This window comes from Panthera leo, chromosome E2 (genome assembly GCF_018350215.1).
Source record: "Panthera leo isolate Ple1 chromosome E2, P.leo_Ple1_pat1.1, whole genome shotgun sequence".
Taxonomy (NCBI): Eukaryota; Metazoa; Chordata; class Mammalia; order Carnivora; family Felidae; genus Panthera; species Panthera leo.
Genome location: NC_056693.1, coordinates 8718244 through 8733338, shown reverse-complemented (window position 1 = coordinate 8733338; position 15095 = coordinate 8718244). Strand labels below are relative to the sequence as shown.

General features: G+C 48.7%; 1 protein-coding gene across 2 annotated transcripts in view; it reads left to right on the top strand.

The window, feature by feature from the left end:
* TRPM4 (transient receptor potential cation channel subfamily M member 4) overlaps window positions 1-9844 on the top strand; it is a 45846-nt gene extending 36002 nt beyond the window's left edge. For both annotated transcript variants that reach the window (XM_042918955.1, XM_042918956.1), the window contains 8 exons: window positions 3663-3795; window positions 3951-4125; window positions 4383-4560; window positions 8167-8360; window positions 8559-8691; window positions 8959-9031; window positions 9117-9222; window positions 9478-9844. In XM_042918955.1, the coding sequence (XP_042774889.1) occupies window positions 3663-3795; window positions 3951-4125; window positions 4383-4560; window positions 8167-8360; window positions 8559-8691; window positions 8959-9031; window positions 9117-9222; window positions 9478-9482 (997 nt within the window). In that variant the 3' untranslated portion in view covers window positions 9483-9844. The remainder of the gene's footprint in view (window positions 1-3662; window positions 3796-3950; window positions 4126-4382; window positions 4561-8166; window positions 8361-8558; window positions 8692-8958; window positions 9032-9116; window positions 9223-9477) is intronic.
* Window positions 9845-15095: the final 5251 nt, after the last annotated feature.

The window sequence follows — 15095 nt, the reverse complement described above, 5'->3', positions numbered from 1 at the left end:
GAGAGAGAGAGAGAGCAAGAGCGAGAGTAGGGGGAGGGGCAGAGAAAGAGAGAATCTTAAGTAGGCTCCTCGCTCAGTGCAGAGCCTGACTGGGGGTTTGATCCCATCACCCTCATGAGTTCAAGGCCCGCATCGGACTCTCTGCTGTCAGTGCAGTGCCCGCTTCGGATCCTCTGTCCCCTTGTCTCTCTCTGTCCCTCCCCTGCCCTCCAAAAATGTATAAACATTAAAAGAAAAAAAAATTGTCAGGAATTCACCTCAAATATTTCTGTCGCCAAGACTGGGCTGTGTAATGTTAGTTCATTTCTTCCATGGTTTCCAGATCATACTGTGTGGTGCCCAGGGAAAGGGCAGGGGCATGTCAACACATCCTTGGGGACAAATTGTCGTGTCTTTGAGTCTCGCTGTTCCCCTTTCTCGAAACACTTTTCCCTCTTCTCCTTGGCCAAGCCAATGCCTCCGCTTCCTTTAGGCCTCAGTTTTGCTGCCTCCGACTCTGGAAGGCTTCCTTTATCCTTGCCAGACTCCGGGTCCCTCCCGTGTGCCTCCCTCCTGTCCTGAGGTCACCCCAAATGGTGCTCTCAGTATGGCTTGTGCTGTCTTTCTCCTCACACAAGATTATAAACGCGACAGCATCTCCCAGCAACTTAAAATGTCTTTGAAATACAGTCTCTTATCAAAGAAATACCGAAAGATGTCCTCAGTGAACAGGATTAAACAAAAGAAAGGCACAGAACAGAAACCAACGTTATTCTTCAGTCTTTCCGAGAGTCCTCACTCTTCCATCCACGGTCGCCATCAGGAGTTTGGTGCACGTTCTGCCTGGTCTTTCTTTTGTTTTAATGTTGATTTATTGGGGTGCCTGGGTGGCTCAGTCGGTTGGGCGTCCGGCTTCGGCTCGGGTCATGATCTCAGGTCATGATCAGGGGTTCGTGGGTCCGAACCCCACGTCAGGCTCTGTGCTGACAGCTCAGGGTCTGGAGCCTGCTTCAGATTCTGTGTCTCCCTCTCTCTCTGCCCCTCCCCCACTTGTGCTCTGTCTCTCTCTCTCTCTCTTTCAAAAATAAACATTAAAAAAAAATACATGTTCGTTTATATTTGTTGATCTTTTACGTATGTGTATGGGTAGGTGCTCTCTGAACCCTTGTTATTGTTTTTATTTTTAAGTTTATTTATTTTATTTGTTTATTTTGAGAGAGAGAGTGCAGGAGGGGCAGAGAGAGAGAGAGAGAGAGAGAGAGAGAGAGAATCCCAAGGAGGCTCTACACTGTCAGCCGACTTGAACTCAGGATCCATGAGATCGCCACCTGAGCCAAAGCCAAGAGTCAGACGCTTAACCAACTAAGCCACTCAAGTGACCCTGTTTTTTTTTTTTTTTTTTTTAAATGTTTATTTTTGAAGGAGAGAGAGAGACAGAGTATGAGTGGGGGAGGGGCAGAGAGAGAAGGAGACACAGAATCCGAAGCGGGCTCCAGGCTCCGAGCTGTCAGCACAGAGCCCGACGTGGGGCTTGAACTCACAAACTGTGAGATCATGACCTGAGCCGAAGTTGGTCGCTCAACCAACTGAGCCACCCAGGCGCCCCTAAAGAATTTTTTTTAATCATTTATTTTTGAGAGAGAGAGTGGGGGAGGGGCAGAGAGAGAGGGGCGGGGAGACACAGAATCTGAAGGCTCCAAGCTCCAGGCTGTCAGCACAGAGCCTAATGGGGGGTCCAAACCTACGAACCATGAGATCGTGACCTGAGCCCAAGTCGGATGCTTAACTGACTAAGCCACCTGGGTGCCCCTAAAGATTTTAAATGATCACATCCGATAAGGGGCTCAAACTCACAACCCCAAGACCAAGAGTCCTATGCTCTACTGACTGAGCCAGCCAGGCACCACTAACTCTTGGATTTGTTCTCAATATCTTCCCACGGTCCGTAGCTTGTCTTTTCACTTTTGTATATTATTATTATTATTATTTTATTTTATTTTATTTTTTAAAGTAGGCTCCATACCCAACGTGGGGCTGGAACTTACGACCATGAGATCAGAAGTTGGATGCCCTTACCGACTCAGCCAGCCAGGCACCTCACTTTTGTATATTATCCTTTTTTTTTTGGTCATCATTATCTGTAAATTGCTTCCTTTCTCTGAATAGTTTCGCATTTTATTTATCTGTTTGTTTGTTTGTTTGTTTGTTTGTTTATTGGCACAAGTGAGCGAGGGGCAGAGAGGAGAGAATCCCAGGAAGGGCAGAGGGAGAGGAAGAGAGAGAGGGAAGCAGCGTTCGAATTTTTACCCGAATTGGGGCTCCAGCTCGCCCAAAGTGGAGCTCGAGCTCCCTCGATGTGGGACTTGAACTCACGAACCATGAGATCATGACGTGAGCCAAAGTCAGATGCTGAACAACTGAGCCACCCCGGCGCCCCTTGTATATTATCCTAAACATTTTTTTACTCTTTAAGTTTGCATGTTGAAATACCCCGAGACTTACAACAAATGCTGCAGCAACAGTACAGAGAATTCCTCCACACCTTTCACCGGGATCCCCAAGTGTTAACATCTTGCATTACCCAAACCAGGAAATTCTTATTCAAATCCCTCCGTTGTCCCACTGATGTCCTTTTTCTGCTCCAGGAGCCAATCCAGTTCGCCAGTCCTTTGGCTCTTATGATCTTAACACCCTTGGACAGTCCAGACCAATTACTGTGTACGATTTGGCTCTATTTGAGTTAGTCTCGGGTTCCCTCACGAGCGAATGTAGGCGATGCGTTTTTGGCAAACAGCGTTGCCCTTCACTGTCGGTCGTATTTATGTTACCTTTTGCTGCAAGGAAGTTTCACATGTCCAGGTTGTCAAATTAATCTGTCTTTTCCTTTAGTGTGATCTTATATATATCACTTGCATGAAAGGCTTCGCTCGTTATGTGACAGCTCATCCTCTGAAGCCCAGGAAGGAATTCTTCTATAGTTTTGTCAGATTTTATTTTATTTTTAAAAAAATTTTTTTAATGTTTTATTTATTTTTGAGACCGAGAGAGACAGAGCATGAGCAGGGGAGGGGCAGAGAGAGAGGGAGACACAGAATCTGAAGCAGGCTCCGGGCTCCGAGCTGTCGCACAGAGCCCGACGCGGAGCTCAAACTCACGGACTGTGAGATCACGACCTGAGCTGAAGTCGGACGCTCAACCGACTGAGCCACCCAGGCGCCCCAGTTTTGTCAGATTTTAATGTGTTGCCTTTTACTCCGTTTTTAATCCATTCAGAGTTCAAGTACGTGATGCTGCAAAATAGGGATGTGATTCTTTATTTCCCCCATAGGATTGCTAAGGTTACTGGCCTTTGACCTTCCTCTGTGAATTGTGTGTTCTCTTTAACCACTCTCCCGTTAGGTCGTTTGTCTTCTGCTTACTGGTCTGCTGGAACTCTCTAGTGGGCCTCTTATAGGCTGGACAGGTATTCCGGCGGTTTTCCCAACTTGATTGTTACAGGGACCTCCCAAATTCTTGCCAAGGCCGTGGATTACGAAGCCGTTTTTAAGGGTGTGCGGGCGCCCCGCGCGGCTCAGCTCGGCCCTGTGAAACCTGGGTGAACCCCCGGGGAATCGGAGGGTCCCGGCTGCGGCCCCTCCCGAAGCCTGGTGTTGGTGACCCCTGCCGCGTCTCCTCGCACCCAGGCTGACCCCCGGCCTGTATGACCTGGGCCGCACTGTCCTCTGCCTCGACTTCATGGTCTTCACGCTGCGGCTGCTGCACATCTTCACGGTCAACAAACAACTGGGGCCCAAGATAGTCATCGTGAGCAAGATGGTGAGGGGGGCGGGGCCCGGGGGCGGGTCCAGGGGAGGGAAGGGGCGGGGCAGGGAGGCTGGGAACCCGTGCACGGAGCAGAGTGGGGGTGGAGCTTCGGTCGCAGGGGGCGGGGCCAGACTGCGTCTCGTTTCCCGCCCCCCTCCCCCGCACAGATGAAGGACGTGTTCTTCTTCCTCTTCTTCCTCGGTGTGTGGCTGGTTGCCTACGGGGTGGCCACGGAGGGGCTCCTTAGGCCCCGGGATCGTGACCTCCCGAATATCCTGCGCCGTGTTTTCTACCGGCCCTACCTGCAGATCTTTGGGCAGATCCCCCAGGAGGACATGGATGGTATGGAGGATGAGAGGGCTTGACACCCTCCCTCGGGGCTCCCTACCAGTCCCCCTGTCTCTGGGTCTCTATACCCCTGTCTTTAAGTCTCTGCCTCGCTCTCCCTAGGTCTCTGAGTGGCCCCGTGCCCCCCGCTCCATCTCTATGGGATTCTGTCTCCCTCTCTCAGGGTCTCTGCTCCCCCACGCCCCCCTGAATTTCTGTTTTTCTTCGGTCTCTGTCTCCCTGGCCCCACCTCTGAGTGTCTCCCTTTACAGTGGCCCTCATGGAGCATGTCAACTGCTCGTCGGAGCAGGGCTTCTGGGCACGCCCATTGGGGGCCCAGGCAGGCTCCTGCGTCTCGCTTTATGCCAACTGGCTGGTGATTCTCCTCCTCATCATTTTCCTGCTCGTGGCCAACATCCTGCTGCTGAATTTGCTCATCGCCATGTTCAGGTGAGGCCTGACTGTTCTCTGATCTGACCTCACCCAGCATGACCCTTGACCGCAGCGTGACCCTCAATCCCAGCTTGACCCTGTCCCCAGCATGATTGGTGATTCCAGCCTAAGCAATTCTGTTTTTAGTCCTTGAATTCTGACTCGGATCTAATGCTGGCTTGGGGGGCACCTGGGTGGCTCAGTCAGTTAAGCGTCTCTTGATTTGGGTTCAGGTCTCGCGGTTCATGAGTTGGAGCCTCGCATCGGGCTCTGTGCTGATAGAGAGGAGCCTGCTTGGGATTCTCTCTCTCCCTCTCTCTTTGCCCCTTCCCCCCGACTCTCTCTCTCTCAAAGTAAAAGAATAACCTTAAAAAAAACCAACAACAGTGAAATACCAGTTCATATCATACCAACTAACTCGGGTGGCTATAATTTTGTTTTTAAGTTTATTTTGAGAGAGAGAGAGCACAAGCAGGGGAGGGGAAGAGAGAGAGAGGGAGAGAGAGAAGCCCAGGTAGGCTCTGCTCTGTCAGCTTGGAACCATGTGATCATGACCTGGGCTGAAACCAAGAGTCAGATGCTGAACCGACTGAGCCACCCAGGCGCCCCTCACTCTGGTTTTGGTTTGCGTTGCCCTAATGACCAACGATGGGTAGCATCTTTCCATGTGCTTATTGTCCATTGCACTTCTTCTTTGGAGAAATGTCTGTTCAGGTCTTTTGCCTGTTTATAAACTGGGTTGTCTTTCTGTTGTTGAGTTGTAGCAATTCTTTATATATTTTGGATGTAAACTCCTATCAGATATGTGATATGTAAATAATTTCTCCTTTTCTGTTGGTTGTCTTTTCCTGTTCTTGACAATCCCGTTTAATGCACAAAAGCTTTAAATTTTATTAATTGTACTATTGGTGTCATATCTAAGGACTCATCAGTAAATCCAAGGTCCTAAAGATTTACTCCTATGTTTTATAGTTTTAGCTCTTCTATTCAGGTTGTTGGTCTGTTTCAACTCGATTTTTGTACATGGTATGAGCTAGGGGTCCAACTTCATGTTTTTTGGCTTGCAGAAATCCAGTACTTCCAGGTCTGTGTTCAAGAGACTGTTTTTTCCCCATTGAGTGGACTTGTCACCCTTGTTAAAAATCATTTGGCTGGGGCGCCTGGGTGGCTCAGTCGGTTGAGCTTCCGACTTCGGCTCAGGTCATGACACAGAATCGGAAGCAGGCTCCAGGCTCTGAGCCGTCAGCACAGAGCCCCATGCGGGGCTCAAACCCACGAACTGCGAGATCACGACCTGAGCCAAAGTTGGACGCCCGACTGACTGAGCCACCCAGGCGCCCCTCAACGTATCTCTTTTGAGGGGGAAGGGGACACAATTCAACTCCTAATGCTCATAGATGTATAGGTTTATTTCTGGACCCTTATTTCTATTCCATTGGTTGATATGTCTATCTTATGCCAGTACAACCACACTGTTTTGATTGTGTAGGAAATTTTGAAATTAGGAAGTGTGAGTCCTTCAACTTTGTTCTTTTTCAAGATTGTTTTGGCTACTCAGGGTCTCTTGCAATTCCCTATTCATTTGTGGATCGGCTTTTACTTTTCTGCAGAAAAGGCTGTTGGAATTTTTGTATGAATTGTGTTGAATCTGTAGATTGCTTTGGATGGTATTGGGATGTTAACAATAGTAAGTTTTTGTATTCACGAACACAGGTTGTCTTTCCATGTATTTAGATGTTCTTTTAAATATCTTTTAGTATTGTTTTGTAATTTTCAGTGTAGAAGCCTTTTGCCTTGGTTAAATTTATTCCTAGGTGTTTTATTCTTTTAGATTCTATTATAAATGGAATTGCTTTCTAAATTTCCTTTTTGGATTGTTCATTGCAGGTGTATGGAAACACAGTTGATTTTTGGTTGGTGATCTTGTACCCTGCAACTTTGCTGAATTTGTTTGTTATTGTGATTCTCTGAGATTTTTTAGAAAATGTTTTATTTATTTATTTGTTTTTTTTGAGAGAGGGCAAGTGGGGGAGGGGCAGAGAGAGGAGGACAGAGGATCTGAAGCAGGCTTTGTGCTGGCCGCAGAGAGCCTGATGTGGGGCTCCAGCTCACGAACTGCGAGATCCTGTCTTGACCCAAAGTCTGACGCTAAACCAACTGAGCCAACTAGGTGCCCCTCTGAGATTTTTGATATATAGGATCATGTCATCTGTGACTAGAAATAGTTTTACTTCATTTCCAATTTGGATGCGTTTTATTTCTTTTTCTTGTTTAATTGCTCTGGCTGGTACTTTCAGTACAATGATGAATAGCATGGTGAGACTGGGCATCCTTGTCTTATTCCTTATTTTAGCAGGAAGTTTTCAGTCTTTCTTCATTGAATATTTTGTAGGCTTTAGGTTTTTCATAATTATCCTTTACTATGTTGAGGAATTTTCCTTTCAGTCCTGTTCTAAGTCAAAAGGAAAAAAAAATTTTTTTTTTTTTTTTTATCACAAAAGGGTGTTGGATTTTGTCCTACGCCTTTTCTGTGTCTCTATGTCAGTTGAGATGATAATGTGAGATAATCATGGGTTTTTTGTTTTGTTTTGTTTTTGCTCTATGAAGGCGGTGTGTTGTATTGATTTTTGTATGTTGAACCACCTTTGTATTACTGGGATAAATCACTTGGTCATGGTGTATAATCCTTTTAATATGCTGCTGAATTCGGTTTGCTAGTATTTTGTTGAGGGTATTTGCATGTATATTCATAAAAAATATTTATCTGTAATTTTGTTTTCTTGTGATCTCTTTATCTGGGTAACCTCATTGGCCTCATAGAATGAGTCAGGAACTGTTCTCTCTTAATTTTTTTGGAGAATTTGAGAAGAATTGGTGTTAATGCTTTCTTTCTTTCTTTCTTTCTTTCTTTCTTTCTTTCTTTCTTTCTGACTGGTAAAATTCACCCGTGAAAACATCTGGGCCTGGGCTTTGTTGTTGTTGGGACATTTTTTGGTGAGTGATTCAATCTCTTTACTTATTATAGGTCTTTTGAGGTTTTCTGTTTCTTCTTGAGTCAGTTTTGGTGATTTGTGTGTTTCTAGGAATTTGTCCCATTTATTTCATTTAGGTTATCTAATTTGTTGGCATACAATTGTGACAGTGTTCTCTTATAATCCTTTTTATCTCTGTAAGGTCGGTAGTAATGCCCTCATTTTCATTCTGATTATAGCTATTTGTGTTCAGCTGACTTTTTTTTTTTTCTTTTCTTTTTTTTTTTTTTTTATGAGAGAGAGAGGAAGAGGGAGAGAGAGGGAGAGGGAGAGAGAGGCAGGCTGAGAGAATCCCAGGCAGGCTCCACGCTCAGCATGGAGCCTGACACAGGGTTTGATCTCACGACTGTGAGCCCCTGTGAGCCGAAATCAAGAGTTGGACTGCTAATTCATGACACCATCCCAACTTGATTCCTGACATCTGACCCTTGGCCCTCCTCACCCAGCTTCTAAGTGCATCCTGTAATACCTCTGACTTTATTGATTCCAATATCTGCCTGGTGCCTTGGACTTCAAACATATTGTTCAACATCTAAGGTTGGTCTCTTGCTCGCTTTGACCTCTGGTAACCCTTGACCTCTCGTCCCCGTAGCTACACCTTCGGCAAAGTACAGGGAAACAGCGACCTCTATTGGAAGGCGCAGCGCTACAGCCTCATCCGGGAATATCACTCTAGGCCTGCACTGGCCCCGCCCCTTATCGTCGTCTCGCACGTGCGCCTCCTCATCCGCCGACTACGCAGGCGCAGGGCCAGCTTGCCGTCCTCCCCGATCTTCGAACATTTTCGTGAGAGCGGGATTTGGTGAAAAACACAGGGGACGGGACCTGGAGAGAAAGAAGAGCATAGACAGGCGGGGGAAGGATACCCAGGTTCACTAGTGGGGCGGGTGTGCAATATTAGGGGGCGTGGCCTGGGAGGGCTCCCTCGGGATGCTTTGGGTAGGGAGACGAGGTCGAGGACTCCATCCTTACTCCGCCCTCCAGGGGTCTACCTTTCGAAGGAAGCAGAGCGGAAGCTGTTGACATGGGAGTCGGTGCAGAAGGAGAATTTCCTGCTGGCACGCGCCCGGGACAAGCGCGAGAGCGACTCAGAGCGTCTGAAGCGCACTTCGCAAAAGTGAGGGCGGGGCGGGCCGGGGACTGGGCTTCCTGCTTCGGGGGCGGATCTTGTGACTTGGGTTGAGTGGAACCCGGGGCTGGGCTAGAGAAGAGCGGTGCTCCAGGTGGAGCCTGTGCGGGACACGGTCCTGGAACTTTGGGGAGGAAGGCGGGCCTTGGCGGGGGGGGGGGGGGGGGGGGGGGGGGGGGGGGACGGGGCTTTCCGAGGGCGGGGCTGGTGGGCTGGTGGTACTGGCCTGATGCCCTAGGTTGTCCCGGGTTGCAGGGTGGACACGGCGTTGAAGCAGTTGAGACAGATCCGCGAGTATGAGCAGCGTCTCAAAGGGTTGGAACGGGAGGTGAGGACTTCCGGACGGGGCTGGGGGAGTATGGTCGGGGTGTGGGGTTTTGGTCTTGTTCCTTTACGTCCCTCCTGCTCCCAAGGTCCAGCACTGCAGCCGTGTCCTGGGCTGGGTGGCGGAAGCCCTGAGCCGCTCGGCATTGCTGCCCCCAGGGGGGCCACCGCCTCCAACCCCACCTGGGCCCAAAGGTCAGTGTTGTAGGGTCCACCTGTGTCTATCTCTAGCCTCTGTCACCACCACCGTGCTTTCTGGGGCCTGTGTTCCTCGATGCCTGAGTGTTTTTCTCACTTTGCCGCCCTTCCTTTGGCCCTGGGTCATTCTCTCAGTCTCCTTTGGGCTTTTCGTCCTTCTTGCTCCTTTTTTTTTTTTTTTTTGCCACTTTTCCTTTTTTTTTCTGTCCTCTCCATCCCCGCCATCTGTTCTCTCTTCTCTCTCTCCCCCAGACTGACCCCTGCTGGCAGACTTCAAGGAGTAGGCCCATAGGGCGTTTTTACTCCCCAAGTCCTAGCTGGTCTTGGACCCTTGCACCTCCTGGCCTTGTCCTGGAGGTGGGCCCCATGCTCATGGAGGACCACCAGGGCTGCTGTCAGGAGCACCTCAGGGAGTGTCATCCGTTGGGACCACGGCAGGCCTGGTTCCCCACAGAACCAGTCCCAATCTAGAAGGATCGGCCTCTGGAACCCAGGCATTGACCTTCTGAAGGTCCTGCCACAGCCCACTGGGCAGAAGGCTGCAGGGTCCTTGGGATGCAGGGACCACAGATCCTACTTGTAGCTCCCCACACTGGGGAAATAAAGCCATTTGAGAGGAGTAGAGTCTGCTGCTTGATTCTTGGGGAAATGATGAGTGTGTACCATTTGCTGGGCCAGGGCCGGGTTTGGGGTCATTGAGAAGTTTGTCACTGTATTTTAGATAATTCCGGGTCTGTTCCCCCATCCCAGGCCCACTGTTGCTGTCTGACTTAGGCGCAGCATCTCTCTCTCTCTCTTTTAATGTTTATTTTTGAGAGAGAGAGAGTGCAAGCAGGGGAGAGGCAGATAGAGGATCTGAAGCGGGCTCTGTGCTGACAGCAGAGAGCCCATTGTGGGGGTTGAACTCACAAACCGTGAGGTCATGACCTGAGCCGAAATCGGACACTTAGCTGACTGAACCACCCAGGTGCCCCCAGGCCCAGCACATCTTGGCACTATTTTGTTGGTTTTCACTTTGGTGGGACAAAAACCCCCAACCATCTGCACCCCCTTAGTTTTTCCTTTCCAGTGGAAAAAGAACTCCGTGATAATAAGCAAATTATTTCCTGGAGAGGGGGTGGGTGGGTGCTGCATACATCTGCTTTGGCAAGAGGGGAACAGATGATGCAAATTTGAGAAGCTCACTGCAGAAACGTCTTTAAAGAGTCTAATTAGTGGGAAATTGCAGGCCACGCACACATGGAATTGAGGCAAATATGCGTCATTATACATGCAGTTTAACTAAACAACCCATAACAACCTAAACTGGTAATGACAAGACTGAACTGACAGCAGTTATTAAATAGCAAGAAAACCACCAACAACCATCGCGTCCAAAAATCAAAACCAAAACATCCTTCCTCCAAATTGGAAGAATTCCAACTATCTGCCACCTTCGGGTGCAGAATAGCTTTGAAATATTGCCAAGTGTTGTGTGGCAACCAGATTTCTCCGGAAGATGCTGAATTCTCACTAGCCCAAGTAGTAATAATATAAACGATGGTGGCAATATTAATACAGCACTGTTTGAAATTTTTAAATTTTCTAATTGCTTATTGCTGGTCTGCAGAAATACTGCTGATTTCTTTTGTTCATTGATGTATTCTATGACTTTGCTAAATTCACTAGGATAATTTTCGCAGGTTCTTTGGGATTTTTTTTCTTAATTTGTAAAAAAATTTAATTTTTTTAATGTTTATTTTAGAGAGGGAGAGAGAGAAAAAGTGAGTGAGCAGGGGAGGGGCAGAGAGAGAGGGAGACACAGAATCCGAAGCAGGCTCCAGGCTCTGAGCTGTCAGCACACAGCCCGATGGATGTGGGGCTCGAACTCACAAACCGGGAGATTATGACCTGAGTTGAAGTCAGACAAACGACTGAGCCACCAGACGCCCCCTATCCCCCCAAATTTTTTATTAGAGAGTGAGCACGAGCAGGGGAAGGGCACAGAGATTTTTTTTTTTCAGCTTATTATTTATCCAGTTCCAGAAGTCTTCATCACTCCAAACAGGAACCTTGTACCCATGAAGAACTCACCGCTCATTCTTTTCCCCAGCCCCCGGGAACCACCATTCTGCTATCGCTTAGATTTGCCTATCCTGGATATTTCATACAAATTGAATCAGAACATATGAGGTCCCCTGTGTTTGACTTGTTTCACTTAGCACAGTGTTTTCAAGGTTCATCGGTGTTGTATCAGAATTTCATGCCTTCCTGTGACTGAATCACATCCACGGTGTGGACATACCACTTTTGTCCATTCATCCGTTGATGGACATTTGGATGGTTTCTACTTTTTGACGATTGTGAATAATGCTGCTATGAACGTTCACGTACAAGGTTTTGTTTTTGTTTTGTTTTTTGAACAGTGTCTTCAGTTCCTTTGGGTGTGTGCCTAGAGTGGAATTGCTGATATTTCTATGTTTAACTTTTTGGGGAACTGCCAGGCTGATTTTCACGGTGGCTACATTTCACATTCCCACCAGCCATGCCTGAGGTTCCGATTTCTTCAGATCCACACTGACACTTGGGACTTTCCATTTTCTTTGGTTAAGGATATTCTGGTGGGTGTGAAGTGGTACCTCATTGTGGGCTTGATTTGCGTTCCCCTGATGATTAATGGCGTTGACCTTCTTCACCTGCGCTTGTCGGCCCTTTGTGCATCTTTGGAAGGAATGACTGTTAGCCATGAGCTCCACCACTTTCGAGGCGTTGCCTGCCACCCAATCACAGTTAACTAGGAATAGGTGGGTTTTAAATGAAGCCAAAAAGGAGGCCCCGTGACCCAAGTCATCACCTGAGGACTATGTGGGCTCAGACATTTCGTAGTTTAGGAAAGACGAGTGGTTGGTCCTCAAGCCTCCAACAAGGATCAGCCTTTTGCGGCTCTTGTATAGCTCACAGGTGGAGATTTTGCTGAAGCTCCTTGGTCCATGTTCCCCAAGGAGAAAAAACTGAATTCAACTGATGAGGCACACTTGGGGGAAAGTGAGCTGAAGTGACTGTTGGGCAGGGGCCCTGGGGCCAGTTCAACGTGCTGTTATGGCTTCTACTAGTACAGGTTTCTCCGGTCCGTACTGTGAATGTCCTGTTGTCAGGGGATTCTCCCGTCCAGAGACTGGAGCACGTGCGTTCGTCTCCAGGGCGGTCAACAGAAATTGCAGGAATCCCAAAAGGAGAAAGGGGAATCCCGGTTTTCCTGTCCTCACGCCTGCCGCGGCCCTCAGGGAGGCCATTTCCCAGCACAACAGCGCCACCTGCTGACACAACCTCCCTGAACGCACCTTTTAGGAAAAGGCGGCTGTTCCCGCTTTGCTGTGAAACACTCCTTGAAAGAGGAGGCCCCGCCCCTGGAGGCGTTGTGACTCTCTAGCCTTACGTCTGCGTTCTGGGGTAGGTCAACCAACTGGTAGTATCCACTGGGGTGCGGCAGCCACCCAACCCCAAAGCCAACCCGGGAAGACAGACTGAAATTTATAGTTAAGGTATTGGATGAGACTTTCTCTTTTCCCTACCCTCCACAAGCATCTGGTATTATTGGAACGATTTCCTGAAAAATCAGTGCAGAATATATTTCGGACTACCTTCCTCGCGTTCTCCCGGTCCACACACCTTAGGTAGGCGGTTTGGTCCCTGAATGTGCGTGTTTCCGGAGAGGCTTCATCTCTTCCAGGCCGTCTCCTGGATAATGGCTGAGGCTGAAGGGGTGGGGGAGTTACAAAGACTTATTCTGAAAATTAAGGATTCTGGTTCCTGACCATTCTTGGGTCATCTTTCTGCTGGACAGCCTGGTGGTTCCAACCCTCTGGATGACAGCCTAGCCCAAAGCGGGCCAACTAGGGAGTTCAAACTAAATTCTGGTTTAGCCACCAGCATTTTCTTGTTGGCCTGACATGGCCCTAGATCAGAGGTTGGCAAACTACGGCCTGTTATCTCTGGCCCTTGAGCTAGGACTGATTTTTTTTTAACCTTTTTAAAAGTTATAAAAAAAACAAAGAATATACAATAGAGGCCATATGTCCTGCAAAGCCAAAAATATTTATTATCTGGTCCTTTATAGGAAAGGTTTGCCGACTCCCGTCTGAGCTGCAGCTACTTGCTGATGCCACGCATGTGGCTTAACTTAGCCAATGTATGGTCATCCAAATCCAGGTTAAAACAACCCCCCTCACCCCTGCTGCAAGACCTCTTCCACCACAGCCGCGCCTCCCCCCCCCCCCCCCCCCCCCCACCGGCACACAGGTCACCTCAAATGTCCTCGTTTTCGCCTCCATGCTTGTGGAAGCACCCACCTCAGACTGGGGAAGGTAGGTCAAGAAGTGGTTAACCTGGTATGGAAATGAACAAGAAAAGGTTCCCAGACTAGAAACCCGAGGACCTCAATTCTATTTGCACCTGAGTCACTGACTGGTTACTTGATCTCAGAGCAGCTGTTTCTCTTCTCTGAGCCTCCTGCAGTGTCCACTCCCTGGAAGGAGAGGTGCGTGAAGGAGCCCAGCAAAGGGCCCGTCTGTTGCCTTGTCTAAGTGCTAACAGAGGCCTGGGGGCTTCTGAGATCCCAGAGGACCTGGGACGGCGTCCTCCATGCGGGGACTTCTCACCCCACAACCTCGCACAAAAAAAACACCTTCTTGCTAGAGCCCTACGTGGGTTAAGATGCATCATCTACACTGGCTTTTATCTTACCCCGCCGGACTCTTGGCATACCTGGCCTGGGGTGGCCGGCCCTGGCTCGGAGAGGGGAAGAGACTCGGAGAGGGTGAGAGAGGGTACGGGGACCAGGCCCTCTCCACCCAGCTCGTTTCCTGAGCCATGTCATCCCAGACCCAGGGTCCCTAGAGAGCAAGGGAGGAGGCAGGAAGGCAGGAGGGGTGAGTCTTAGACACAAGGAAGGGCCTGTGAGCTTCTGCCTCTGCCTTTTCCGGGGCTCTTCAAATCAGGTTGTAGAAGCCATTTACACTGGAGATGCAGGAGGAAAAATTTAGATTTTTTTCAACCAAAATAAGCAAGACAAAGCTTTGCCAATATTAAGTATGTAGAATGACAGCAGGTCACAAGTAGATTTCTTACATATGTTGGGAATATTTTCTCAAAAGGTTGTCATGGATAGGGGAGTGTGATAAAGAATGTTTAGAGGCCTCTGAGGTAAATAGAAGGTATGAATGGGCAGGCAGGCACTTGGGAGGTGATTGGGAACCAGAGAGGGTGGTGATGGGACCTTGATGCCCAAGGTCATGACCTCTGGGGATGGGGAGTTACCCAGGAAGTCCCTAAGAGGTGTGGCTTCTAGAAGGTGCCTCCCCCCACCCCCCAGGTGCCTTCACTCCATCTGATATTCAAAGAGGTAGGGTGGTGCCACTTATCCCCGCAGACAAACCTAGTAAGCTCTATGTTCTTTCTCTAAGACTCCTGGGTCCTGAGCCCACAGAATCCAGGTGACCTCCCTCCCAGCGCCCAAGTGGGTGACCGACCACCCCACGTGAGAACAAAGCATGATAGCTAGAGAGGACCTACCTGCCAGGTGCTGTTCTAGGCATGCTACCCTCTTGGTAGATGATAATTATAAGACATTTAGTATGGTCACCCAACTACCAAGTTAGGTTTAAGGGTTAACACACTTTCTAGATTGAGTGATACTGATTGCTGCAAAGTTCCCCAATGGTTTGGCTCAACTCCAGAACAAGGAGGAGTCTAGAAACTCAGTATCTGTGTCCCAAAGGGAATGGGAGATTGGAATCACCAGATGGGACACTCAGTTCACCAGAGGTTGGAGATCTGGACGATATGTGTGTAGAAGGAGGCTGATGGAAAGAACACTGTGCCCACAGCCTGTG